Here is a 14763-nt window from a genome sequence, read left to right as displayed (position 1 = left end):
GAACTACCAACATGGACCGTTCCACAACAACTTCAGAGATTTCCTCCAGTTCGCCTTCCACAGTCACTTCAGAAAGCACTAGTTTTACTCCAACATCCCCAGAACAAAGTACTCAAACAGCTGTAACAGGCACTAGTACAACAGAGAACAAAGCAACAACTCTTGAGACTTCTGAGACAATGACATCTGCACACCCTGAATCACCAACTACTTCTATTACAACAATGGACCAAACAGAAACAACACAGTCTACAGAGTCTGTCCCACCAGTCACCACCAATGAAATTACTCAAACTACCAACATGGACCATTCCACAACAACTTCAGAGACTTCTTCCAGTTCGCCTTCCACAGTCACTTCAGAAAGCACTAGTTTTACTCCAACATCCCCAGAACAAAGTACTCAAACAGCTGTAACAGGCACTAGTACAACAGAGAACAAAGCAACAACTCTTGAGACTTCTGAAACAATGACATCTGCACACCCTGAATCACCAACTACTTCTATTACAACAATGGCACAAACAGGAACAACACAGTCTACAGAGTCTGTCCCACCAGCCACCACCAATGAAATTACTCTAACTACCAACATGGACCATTCCACAACAACTTCAGAGACTTCCTCCAGTTCGCCTTCCACAGTAACTTCAGAAAGCACTAGTTTTACTCGAACATCCCAAGAACAAAGTACTCAAACAGCTGTAACAGGCACTGGTACAACAGAGAACAAAGCAACAACTCTTGAGGCTTCTGAGACAATGACATCAGCGAAACCTGAATCGCCTTCCACAGTCACTTCAGAAAGCACTAGTTTTACTCCAACATCCCCAGAACAAAGTACTCAAACAGCTGTAACAGGCACTAGTACAACAGAGAACAAAGCAACAACTCTTGAGACTTCTGAGACAATGACATCAGCAAACCCTGAATCGCCTTCCACAGTCACATCAGAAAGCACTAGTTTTACTCCAACATCCCATGAACAAAGTACTCAAACAGATGTAACAGGCACTAGTACAGCAGAGAACAAAGCAACAACGCTTGAGACTTCTGAGACAATGACATCTGCACACCCTGAATCACCAACTACTTCTATTACAACAATGGCCCAAACAGGAACAAAACAATCTACAGAGTCTTTCCCACCAGTCACCACCAATGAAACTACTCTAACTACCAACATGGACCATTCCACAACAACTTCAGAGACTTCCTCCGGTTCGTCTTCCACAGTCACTTCAGAAAGCACTAGTTTTACTCCAACATCCCCAGAACAAAGTACTCAAACAGCTGTAACAGGCACTAGTACAACAGAGAACAAAGCAACAACTCTTGAGACTTCTGAGACAATGACATCAGCGAACCCTGAATCGCCTTCCACAGTCACATCAGAAAGCAGTAGTTTTACTCCAACATCCCCAGAACAAAGTACTCAAACAGCTGTAACAGGCACTAGTACAACAGAGAACAAAGCAAACACTCTTGAGACTTCTGAGACAATGACATCAGCGAACCATGAATCGCCTTCCACAGTCACATCAGAAAGCACTAGTTTTACTCCAACATCCCCAGAACAAAGTACTCAAACAGCTGTAACAGGCACTAGTACAACAGAGAACAAAGCAACAACTCATGAGACTTCTGAGACAATGACATCAGCGAACACTGAATCACCTTCAACAGTCACATCAGAAAGCACTAGTTTTACTCCAACATCCCCAGAACAAAGTACTCAAACAGCTGTAACAGGCACTAGTACAACAGAGAACAAAGCAACAACTCTTGAGACTTCTGAGACAATGACATCAGCGAACCATGAATCGCCTTCCACAGTCCCATCAGAAAGCACTAGTTTTACTCCAACATCCCCAGAACAAAGTACTCAAACAGCTGTAACAGGCACTAGTACAACAGAGAACAAAGCAACAACTCCTGAGACTTCTGAGACAATGACATCAGCAAACCCTGAATCGCCTTCCACAGTCAATTCAGAAAGCACTAGTTTTACTCCAACATCCCCAGAACAAGGTACTCAAACAGCTGTAACAGGCACTATTACAACAGAGAACAAAGCAACAACTCTTGAGACTTCTGAGACAATGACATCTGCACACCCTCATACGCCAACAACTTCTATAACAACAATGGCCCAAACAGGAACCACACAGTCTACAGAGTCTGTCCCACCAGTCACCACCAATGAAATTGCTCGAACTACCAACATGGACCATTCCACAACAACTTCAGAGACTTCCTCCAGTTCGCCTTCCACAGTCACTTCAGAAAGCACTAGTTTTACTCCAACATCCCCAGAACAAAGTACTCAAACAGCTGTAACAGGCACTAGTACAACAGAGAACAAAGCAACAACTCTTGAGACTTCTGAGACAATGACATCTGCACACCCTGAATCACCAACTACTTCTATTACAACAATGGCCCAAACAGGAACAACACAGTTTACAGAGTCTGTCCCACCAGTCACCACCAATGAAATTACTCTAACTACCAACATGGACCATTCCACAACAACTTCAGAGACTTCCTCCAGTTCGCCTTCCACAGTCACTTCAGAAAGCACTAGTTTTACTCCAACATCCCCAGAACAAAGTACTCAAACAGCTGTAACAGGCACTAGTACAACAGAGAACAAAGCAACAACTCTTGAGGCTTCTGAGACAATGACATCAGCGAAACCTGAATCGCCTTCCACAGTCACTTCGGAAAGCACTAGTTTTACTCCAACATCCCCAGAACAAAGTACTCAAACAGCTGTAACAGGCACTAGTACAACAGAGAACAAAGCAACAACTCTTGAGACTTCTGAGACAATGAAATCAGCAAACCCTGAATCGCCTTCCACAGTCACATCAGAAAGCATTAGTTTTACTCCAACATCCCATGAACAAAGTACTCAAAGAGATGTAACAGGCACTAGTACAGCAGAGAACAAAGCAACAACGCTTGAGACTTCTGAGACAATGACATCTGCACACCCTGAATCACCAACTACTTCTATTACAACAATGGCCCAAACAGGAACAAAACAATCTACAGAGTCTTTCCCACCAGTCACCACCAATGAAACTACTCTAACTACCAACATGGACCATTCCACAACAACTATAGAGACTTCCTCCGGTTCGTCTTCCACAGTCACTTCAGAAAGCACTAGTTTTACTCCAACATCCCCAGAACAAAGTACTCAAACAGCTGTAACAGGCACTAGTACAACAGAGAACAAAGCAACAACTCTTGAGACTTCTGAGACAATGACATCAGCGAACCCTGAATCGCCTTCCACAGTCACATCAGAAAGCAGTAGTTTTACTCCAACATCCCCAGAACAAAGTACTCAAACAGCTGTAACAGGCACTAGTACAACAGAGAACAAAGCAAACACTCTTGAGACTTCTGAGACAATGACATCAGCGAACCATGAATCGCCTTCCACAGTCACATCAGAAAGCACTACTTTTACTCCAACATCCCCAGAACAAAGTACTCAAACAGCTGTAACAGGCACTAGTACAACAGAGAACAAAGCAACAACTCATGAGACTTCTGAGACAATGACATCAGCGAACACTGAATCACCTTCAACAGTCACATCAGAAAGCACTAGTTTTACTCCAACATCCCCAGAACAAAGTACTCAAACAGCTGTAACAGGCACTAGTACAACAGAGAACAAAGCAACAACTCTTGAGACTTCTGAGACAATGACATCAGCGAACCATGAATCGCCTTCCACAGTCCCATCAGAAAGCACTAGTTTTACTCCAACATCCCCAGAACAAAGTACTCAAACAGCTGTAACAGGCACTATTACAACAGAGAACAAAGCAACAACTCTTGAGACTTCTGAGACAATGACATCTGCACACCCTCATACGCCAACAACTTCTATAACAACAATGGCCCAAACAGGAACCACACAGTCTACAGAGTCTGTCCCACCAGTCACCACCAATGAAATTGCTCGAACTACCAACATGGACCATTCCACAACAACTTCAGAGACTTCCTCCAGTTCGCCTTCCACAGTCACTTCAGAAAGCACTAGTTTTACTCCAACATCCCCAGAACAAAGTACTCAAACAGCTGTAACAGGCACTAGTACAACAGAGAACAAAGCAACAACTCTTGAGACTTCTGAGACAATGACATCTGCACACCCTGAATCACCAACTACTTCTATTACAACAATGGCCCAAACAGGAACAACACAGTTTACAGAGTCTGTCCCACCAGTCACCACCAATGAAATTACTCTAACTACCAACATGGACCATTCCACAACAACTTCAGAGACTTCCTCCAGTTCGCCTTCCACAGTCACTTCAGAAAGCACTAGTTTTACTCCAACATCCCCAGAACAAAGTACTCAAACAGCTGTAACAGGCACTAGTACAACAGAGAACAAAGCAACAACTCTTGAGGCTTCTGAGACAATGACATCAGCGAAACCTGAATCGCCTTCCACAGTCACTTCGGAAAGCACTAGTTTTACTCCAACATCCCCAGAACAAAGTACTCAAACAGCTGTAACAGGCACTAGTACAACAGAGAACAAAGCAACAACTCTTGAGACTTCTGAGACAATGACATCAGCAAACCCTGAATCGCCTTCCACAGTCACATCAGAAAGCATTAGTTTTACTCCAACATCCCATGAACAAAGTACTCAAAGAGATGTAACAGGCACTAGTACAGCAGAGAACAAAGCAACAACGCTTGAGACTTCTGAGACAATGACATCTGCACACCCTGAATCACCAACTACTTCTATTACAACAATGGCCCAAACAGGAACAAAACAATCTACAGAGTCTTTCCCACCAGTCACCACCAATGAAACTACTCTAACTACCAACATGGACCATTCCACAACAACTATAGAGACTTCCTCCGGTTCGTCTTCCACAGTCACTTCAGAAAGCACTAGTTTTACTCCAACATCCCCAGAACAAAGTACTCAAACAGCTGTAACAGGCACTAGTACAACAGAGAACAAAGCAACAACTCTTGAGACTTCTGAGACAATGACATCAGCGAACCCTGAATCGCCTTCCACAGTCACATCAGAAAGCAGTAGTTTTACTCCAAAATCCCCAGAACAAAGTACTCAAACAGCTGTAACAGGCACTAGTACAACAGAGAACAAAGCAAACACTCTTGAGACTTCTGAGACAATGACATCAGCGAACCATGAATCGCCTTCCACAGTCACATCAGAAAGCACTACTTTTACTCCAACATCCCCAGAACAAAGTACTCAAACAGCTGTAACAGGCACTAGTACAACAGAGAACAAAGCAACAACTCATGAGACTTCTGAGACAATGACATCAGCGAACACTGAATCACCTTCAACAGTCACATCAGAAAGCACTAGTTTTACTCCAACATCCCCAGAACAAAGCACTCAAACAGCTGTAACAGGCACTACTACAACAGAGAACAAAGCAACAACTCTTGAGACTTCTGAGACAATGACATCTGCACACCCTGAATCACCAACTACTTCTATTACAACAATGGACCAAACAGAAACAACACAGTCTACAGTGTCTGTCCCACCAGTCACCACCAATGAAATTATTCGAACTACCAACATGGACCGTTCCACAACAACTTCAGAGATTTCCTCCAGTTCGCCTTCCACAGTCACTTCAGAAAGCACTAGTTTTACTCCAACATCCCCAGAACAAAGTACTCAAACAGCTGTAACAGGCACTAGTACAACAGAGAACAAAGCAACAACTCTTGAGACTTCTGAGACAATGACATCTGCACACCCTGAATCACCAACTACTTCTATTACAACAATGGCCCAAACAGGAACAACACAGTTTACAGAGTCTGTCCCACCAGTCACCACCAATGAAATTACTCTAACTACCAACATGGACCATTCCACAACAACTTCAGAGACTTCCTCCAGTTCGCCTTCCACAGTCACTTCAGAAAGCACTAGTTTTACTCCAACATCCCCAGAACAAAGTACTCAAACAGCTGTAACAGGCACTAGTACAACAGAGAACAAAGCAACAACTCTTGAGACTTCTGAGACAATGACACCAGCAAACCCTGAATCGCCTTCCACAGTCACTTCAGAAAGCACTAGTTTTTCTCCAACATCCCCAGAACAAAGTACTCAAAAAGCTGTAACAGGCACTAGTACAACAGAGAACAAAGCAACAACTCTTGAGACTTCTGAGACAATGACATCTGCACACCCTGAATCACCAACTACTTCTATTACAACAATGGACCAAACAGAAACAACACAGTCTACAGAGTCTGTCCCACCAGTCACCACCAATGAAATTACTCTAACTACCAACATGGACCATTCCACAACAACTTCACAGACTTCTTCCAGTTCGCCTTCCACAGTCACTTCAGAAAGCACTAGTTTTACTCCAACATCCCCAGAACAACGTACTCAAACAGCTGTAACAGGCACTAGTACAACAGAGAACAAAGCAACAACTCTTGAGACTTCTGAGACAATGACATCTGCACACCCTGAATCGCCTTCCACAGTCACTTCAGAAAGCACTAGTTTTATTCCAACATCCCCAGAACAAAGTACTCAAAAAGGTGTAACAGGCACTAGTACAACAGAGAACAAAGCAACAACTTCAGAGACTTCTGAGACAATGACATCTGCACACCCTGAATCACCAACTACTTCTATTACAACAATGGACCAAACAGAAACAACACAGTTTACAGAGTCTGTCCCACCAGTCACCACCAATGAAATTACTCTAGCTACCAACATGGACCATTCCACAACAACTTCAGAGACTTCCTCCAGTTCGCCTTCCACAGTCACTTCAGAAAGCACTAGTTTTACTCCAACATCCCCAGAACAAAGTACTCAAACAGCTGTAACAGGCACTAGTACAACAGAGAACAAAGCAACAACTCTTGAGACTTCAGAGACAATGACATCAGCGAACCCTGAATCGCCTTCCACAGTCACTTCAGAAAGCACTAGTTTTTCTCCAACATCCCCAGAACAAAGTACTCAAACAGCTGTAACAGGCACTAGTACAACAGAGAAGAAAGCAACAACTCTTGAGACTTCTGAGACAATGACATCCGCACACCCTCAATCACCAACAACTTCTCTTACAACAATGGCCCAAACAGGAACAACACAGTCTACAGAGTCTGTCCCACCAGTCACCACCAATGAAATTACTCTAACTACCAACATGGACCATTCCACAACAACTTCAGAGACTTCTTCCAGTTCGCCTTCCACAGTCACTTCAGAAAGCACTAGTTTTACTCCAACATCCCCAGAACAAAGCACTCAAACAGCTGTAACAGGCACTACTACAACAGAAAACAAAGCAACAACTCTTGAGACTTCTGAGACAATGACATCTGCACACCCTGAATCACCAACTACTTCTATTACAACAATGGCCCAAACAGGAACAACACAGTTTACAGAGTCTGTCCCACCAGTCACCACCAATGAAATTACTCTAACTACCAACATGGACCATTCCACAACAACTTCAGAGACTTCCTCCAGTTCGCCTTCCACAGTCACTTCAGAAAGCACTAGTTTTACTCCAACATCCCCAGAACAAAGTACTCAAACAGCTGTAACAGGCACTAGTAAAACAGAGAACAAAGCAACAACTCTTGAGACTTCTGAGACAATGACACCAGCAAACCCTGAATCGCCTTCCACAGTCACTTCAGAAAGCACTAGTTTTTCTCCAACATCCCCAGAACAAAGTACTCAAAAAGCTGTAACAGGCACTAGTACAACAGAGAACAAAGCAACAACTCTTGAGACTTCTGAGACAATGACATCTGCACACCCTGAATCACCAACTACTTCTATTACAACAATGGACCAAACAGAAACAACACAGTCTACAGAGTCTGTCCCACCAGTCACCACCAATGAAATTACTCAAACTACCAACATGGACCATTCCACAACAACTTCACAGACTTCTTCCAGTTCGCCTTCCACAGTCACTTCAGAAAGCACTAGTTTTACTCCAACATCCCCAGAACAACGTACTCAAACAGCTGTAACAGGCACTAGTACAACAGAGAACAAAGCAACAACTCTTGAGACTTCTGAGACAATGACATCTGCACACCCTGAATCGCCTTCCACAGTCACTTCAGAAAGCACTAGTTTTATTCCAACATCCCCCGAACAAAGTACTCAAAAAGGTGTAACAGGCACTAGTACAACAGAGAACAAAGCAACAACTTCAGAGACTTCTGAGACAATGACATCTGCACACCCTGAATCACCAACTACTTCTATTACAACAATGGACCAAACAGAAACAACACAGTCTACAGAGTCTGTCCCACCAGTCACCACCAATGAAATTACTCTAGCTACCAACATGGACCATTCCACAACAACTTCAGAGACTTCCTCCAGTTCGCCTTCCACAGTCACTTCAGAAAGCACTAGTTTTACTCCAACATCCCCAGAACAAAGTACTCAAACAGCTGTAACAGGCACTAGTACAACAGAGAACAAAGCAACAACTCTTGAGACTTCAGAGACAATGACATCAGCGAACCCTGAATCGCCTTCCACAGTCACTTCAGAAAGCACTAGTTTTTCTCCAACATCCCCAGAACAAAGTACTCAAACAGCTGTAACAGGCACTAGTACAACAGAGAAGAAAGCAACAACTCTTGAGACTTCTGAGACAATGACATCCGCACACCCTCAATCACCAACAACTTCTCTTACAACAATGGCCCAAACAGGAACAACACAGTCTACAGAGTCTGTCCCACCAGTCACCACCAATGAAATTACTCTAACTACCAACATGGACCATTCCACAACAACTTCAGAGACTTCCTCCAGTTCGTCTTCCACAGTCACTTCAGAAAGCACTAGTTTTACTCCAACATCCCCAGAACAAAGTACTCAAACAGCTGTAACAGGCACTAGTACAACAGAGAACAAAGCAACAACTCTTGAGACTTCAGAGACAATGACATCAGCTAACCCTGAATCGCCTTCCACAGTCACTTCAGAAAGCACTAGTTTTTCTCCAACATCCCCAGAACAAAGTACTCAAAAAGCTGTAACAGGCACTAGTACAACAGAGAACAAAGCAACAACTCTTGAGACTTCAGAGACAATGACATCAGCGAACCCTGAATCGCCTTCCACAGTCACTTCAGAAAGCACTAGTTTTTCTCCAACATCCCCAGAACAAAGTACTCAAAAAGCTGTAACAGGCACTAGTACAACAGAGAACAAAGCAACAACTATTGAGACTTCTGAGACAATGACATCTGCACACCCTGAATCACCAACTACTTCTATTACAACAATGGCCCAAACAGGAACAACACAGTCTACAGAGTCGGTCCCACCAGTCACCACCAATGAAATTACTCAAACTACCAACATGGACCATACCACAACAACTTCAGAGACTTCCTCCAGTTCGCCTTCCACAGTCACTTCAGAAAGCACTAGTTTTACTCCAACATCCCCAGAACAAAGTACTCAAAAAGCTGTAACAGGCACTAGTACAACAGAGAACAAAGCAACAACTCTTGAGACTTCTGAGACAATGACATCCGCACACCCTGAATCACCAACTACTTCTATTACAACAATGGCCCAAACGGGAACAACACAGTCTACAGAGTCTGTCCCACCAGTCACCACCAATGAAATTACTCAAACTACCAACATGGACCATACCACAACAACTTCAGAGACTTCCTCCAGTTCGCCTTCCACAGTCACTTCAGAAAGCACTAGTTTTACTCCAACATCCGCAGAACAAAGTACTCAAACAGCTGTAACAGGCACTAGTACAACAGAGAACAAAGCAACAACTCTTGAGACTTCTGAGACAATGACATCAGCGAACCCTGAATCGCCTTCCACAGTCACTTCAGAAAGCACTAGTTTTTCTCCAACATCCCCAGAACAAAGTACTCAAAAATCTGTAACAGGCACTAGTACAACAGAGAACAAAGCAACAACTTCAGAGACTTCTGAGACAATGACATCTGCACACCCTGAATCACCAACTACTTCTATTACAACAATGGACCAAACAGAAACGACACAGTCTACAGAGTCTGTCCCACCAGTCACCACCAATGAAATTACTCTAACTACCAACATGGACCATTCCACAAAAACTTCAGAGATTTCCTCCAGTTTGCCTTCCACAGTAACTTCAGAAAGCACTAGTTTTACTCCAACATCCCCAGAACAAAGTACTCAAAAAGCTGTAACAGGCACTAGTACAACAGAGAACAAAGCAACAACTCTTGAGACTTCTGAGACAATGACATCCGCACACCCTGAATCACCAACTACTTCTATTACAACAATGGCCCAAACGGGAACAACACAGTCTACAGAGTCTGTCCCACCAGTCACCACCAATGAAATTACTCTAACTACCAACATGGACCATACCACAACAACTTCAGAGACTTCCTCCAGTTCGCCTTCCACAGTCACTTCAGAAAGCACTAGTTTTACTCCAACATCCCCAGAACAAAGTACTCAAAAAACTGTAACAGGCACTAGTACAACAGAGAACAAAGCAACAACTCTTGAGACTTCTGAGACAATGACATCAGCGAACCCTGAATCGCCTTCCACAGTCACTTCAGAAAGCACTAGTTTTACTCCAACATCACCAGAACAAAGTACTCAAAAAGGTGTAACAGGCACTAGTACAACAGAGAACAAAGCAACAACTCTTGAGACTTCTGAGACAATGACATCTGCACACCCTGAATCACCAACTACTTCTATTACAACAATGGTCCAAACAGAAACAACACAGTCTACAGAGTCTGTCCCACCAGTCACCACCAATGAAATTACTCGAACTACCAACATGGACCATTCTACAACAACTTCAGAGACTTCCTTCAGTTCACCTTCCACAGTCACTTCAGAAAGCACTAGTTTTACTCCAACATCCCCAGAACAAAGTACTCAAACAGCTGTAACAGGCACTAGTACAACAGAGAACAAAGCAACAACTCTTGAGACTTCAGAGACAATGACATCAGCTAACCCTGAATCGCCTTCCACAGTCACTTCAGAAAGCACTAGTTTTTCTCCAACATCCCCAGAACAAAGTACTCAAAAAGCTGTAACAGGCACTAGTACAACAGAGAACAAAGCAACAACTCTTGAGACTTCAGAGACAATGACATCAGCGAACCCTGAATCGCCTTCCACAGTCACTTCAGAAAGCACTAGTTTTTCTCCAACATCCCCAGAACAAAGTACTCAAAAAGCTGTAACAGGCACTAGTACAACAGAGAACAAAGCAACAACTATTGAGACTTCTGAGACAATGACATCTGCACACCCTGAATCACCAACTACTTCTATTACAACAATGGCCCAAACAGGAACAACACAGTCTACAGAGTCGGTCCCACCAGTCACCACCAATGAAATTACTCAAACTACCAACATGGACCATACCACAACAACTTCAGAGACTTCCTCCAGTTCGCCTTCCACAGTCACTTCAGAAAGCACTAGTTTTACTCCAACATCCCCAGAACAAAGTACTCAAAAAGCTGTAACAGGCACTAGTACAACAGAGAACAAAGCAACAACTCTTGAGACTTCTGAGACAATGACATCCGCACACCCTGAATCACCAAGTACTTCTATTACAACAATGGCCCAAACGGGAACAACACAGTCTACAGAGTCTGTCCCACCAGTCACCACCAATGAAATTACTCAAACTACCAACATGGACCATACCACAACAACTTCAGAGACTTCCTCCAGTTCGCCTTCCACAGTCACTTCAGAAAGCACTAGTTTTACTCCAACATCCGCAGAACAAAGTACTCAAACAGCTGTAACAGGCACTAGTACAACAGAGAACAAAGCAACAACTCTTGAGACTTCTGAGACAATGACACCAGCAAACCCTGAATCGCCTTCCACAGTCACTTCAGAAAGCACTAGTTTTTCTCCAACATCCCCAGAACAAAGTACTCAAAAAGCTGTAACAGGCACTAGTACAACAGAGAACAAAGCAACAACTTCAGAGACTTCTGAGACAATGACATCTGCACACCCTGAATCACCAACTACTTCTATTACAACAATGGACCAAACAGAAACAACACAGTCTACAGAGTCTGTCCCACCAGTCACCACCAATGAAATTACTCTAACTACCAACATGGACCATTCCACAAAAACTTCAGAGATTTCCTCCAGTTTGCCTTCCACAGTAACTTCAGAAAGCACTAGTTTTACTCCAACATCCCCAGAACAAAGTACTCAAAAAGCTGTAACAGGCACTAGTACAACAGAGAACAAAGCAACAACTCTTGAGACTTCTGAGACAATGACATCCGCACACCCTGAATCACCAACTACTTCTATTACAACAATGGCCCAAACGGGAACAACACAGTCTACAGAGTCTGTCCCACCAGTCACCACCAATGAAATTACTCTAACTACCAACATGGACCATACCACAACAACTTCAGAGACTTCCTCCAGTTCGCCTTCCACAGTCACTTCAGAAAGCACTAGTTTTACTCCAACATCCCCAGAACAAAGTACTCAAAAAGGTGTAACAGGCACTAGTACAACAGAGAACAAAGCAACAACTCTTGAGACTTCTGAGACAATGACATCTGCACACCCTGAATCACCAACTACTTCTATTACAACAATGGTCCAAACAGAAACAACACAGTCTACAGAGTCTGTCCCACCAGTCACCACCAATGAAATTACTCGAACTACCAACATGGACCATTCTACAACAACTTCAGAGACTTCCTTCAGTTCACCTTCCACAGTCACTTCAGAAAGCACTAGTTTTACTCCAACATCCCCAGAACAAAGTACTCAAACAGCTGTAACAGGCACTAGTACAACAGAGAACAAAGCAACAACTCTTGAGACTTCTGAGACAATGACATCCGCACTCCCTCAATCACCAACAACTTCTCTTACAGCAATGGCCCAAACAGGAACAACAAAGTCTGTCCCTCCAGTCACCACCAATGAAATTACTCTAACTACCAACATGGACCATTCCACAACAACTTCAGAGACTTCCTCCAGTTCGCCTTCCACAGTCACTTCAGAAAGCACTAGTTTTATTCCAACATCCCCAGAACAAAGTACTCAAACAGCTGTAACAGGCACTAGTACAAAAGAGAACAAAGCAACAACTCTTGAGACTTCTGAGACAATGACATCAGCGAACCCTGAATCGCCTTCCACAGTCACTTCAGAAAGCACTAGTTTTACTCCAACATCCCCATTAGAAAGTACTCAAACAGCTGTAAAAGGCACTAGTACAACAGAGAACAAAGCAACAACTCTTGAGACTTCTGAGACAATGACATCTGCAAATCCTGAATCGCCTTCCACAATCACTTCAGAAAGCACTAGTTTTTCTCCAACATCCCCAGAACAAAGTACTCAAAAAGCTGTAACAGGCACTAGTACAACAGAGAACAAAGCAACAACTCTTGAGACTTCTGAGACAATGACATCCGCACACCCTCATTCACCAAAAACTTCTCTTACAACAATGGCCCAAACAGGAACAACACAGTCTACAGAGTCTGTCCCTCCAGTCACCACCAATGAAATTACTCCTACTACCAACATGGACCATTCCACAACAACTTCAGAGACTTCCTCCAGTTCGCCTTCCACAGTCACTTCAGAAAGCACTAGTTTTATTCCAACATCCCCAGAACAAAGTACTCAAACAGCTGTAAAAGGCACTAGTACAACAGAGAACAAAGCAACAACTCTTGAGACTTCTGAGACAATGACATCTGCACACCCTGAATCACCAACTACTTCTATTACAACAATGGACCAAACAGAAACAACACAGTCTACAGAGTCCATCCCACCAATTACCACCAATGAAATTACTCGAACTACCAACATGGACCATTCCACAACAACTTCAGAGACTTCCTCCAGTTCGCCTTCCACAGTCACTTCAGAAAGCACTAGTTTTACACCAACATCCCCAGAACAAAGTACTCAAACAGCTGTAACAGGCACTAGTACAACAGAGAACAAAGCAACAACTCTTGAGACTTCTGAGACAATGACATCCTCACACCCTGAATTATCAACTTCTTCATTTACAACAATGGCCCAAACAGGAACAACACAGTCTACAGAGTCTGTCCCACCAGTCACTACCAATGAAATTACTCTATCTACCAACATGGACTATTCCACAACAACCTTTTTGGTGACAACTTCAGAGACTTCCTCCAGTTTGCCTTCCACAGTTACTTCAGAAACCACTAGTTTTACGCCAACATACACTGAACAAAGTACTCAAGCACTGGTAACAGGCTCTAGTACAACAGAGAACAAAGGAACAACTACTCGGGCTTCTGAGATAATGACATCCACACTTCCTGACTCACAAGCTACAGTTGTACAGCCCAACTCAAGTACTACAGTTCCCAGTCGTACATCTTCTTCTTTCTCCTCTTCAACTACATCTGTGACCTATTTAACTGATATATCCACCAGTGAAACAACAACAATTGTAGGCTCAGTCACAAGTCCTCCTACATCGTCAGCAACAGTTAGTTTTTCTTCATCAATTACTCTCCCCACAAATTTGACACCCTCTTTGACAACAATTGTGTGCCAAGATTTTGCCTATGGAGACTCATGTTCTTATGGAGAAAACAACACTGTCCCAATCATTG

General features: G+C 43.4%; 1 protein-coding gene across 3 annotated transcripts in view; it reads left to right on the top strand.

The window, feature by feature from the left end:
* LOC146518368 (uncharacterized) overlaps positions 1-14763 on the top strand; it is a 48612-nt gene that overhangs the window by 29042 nt on the left and 4807 nt on the right. For all 3 annotated transcript variants that reach the window (XM_085159670.1, XM_085159669.1, XM_085159671.1), the window contains one exon: positions 1-14763. This exon is cut by the window's left edge. In XM_085159670.1, the coding sequence (XP_085015796.1) occupies positions 1-14763 (14763 nt within the window).

Source organism: Neolamprologus multifasciatus, chromosome 5, assembly GCF_963576455.1.
Source record: "Neolamprologus multifasciatus chromosome 5, fNeoMul1.2, whole genome shotgun sequence".
Classification (NCBI taxonomy): Eukaryota; Metazoa; Chordata; class Actinopteri; order Cichliformes; family Cichlidae; genus Neolamprologus; species Neolamprologus multifasciatus.
Note: the sequence above shows the minus strand (reverse complement) of the source record. Positions and strands in the feature narration are given on the sequence as shown.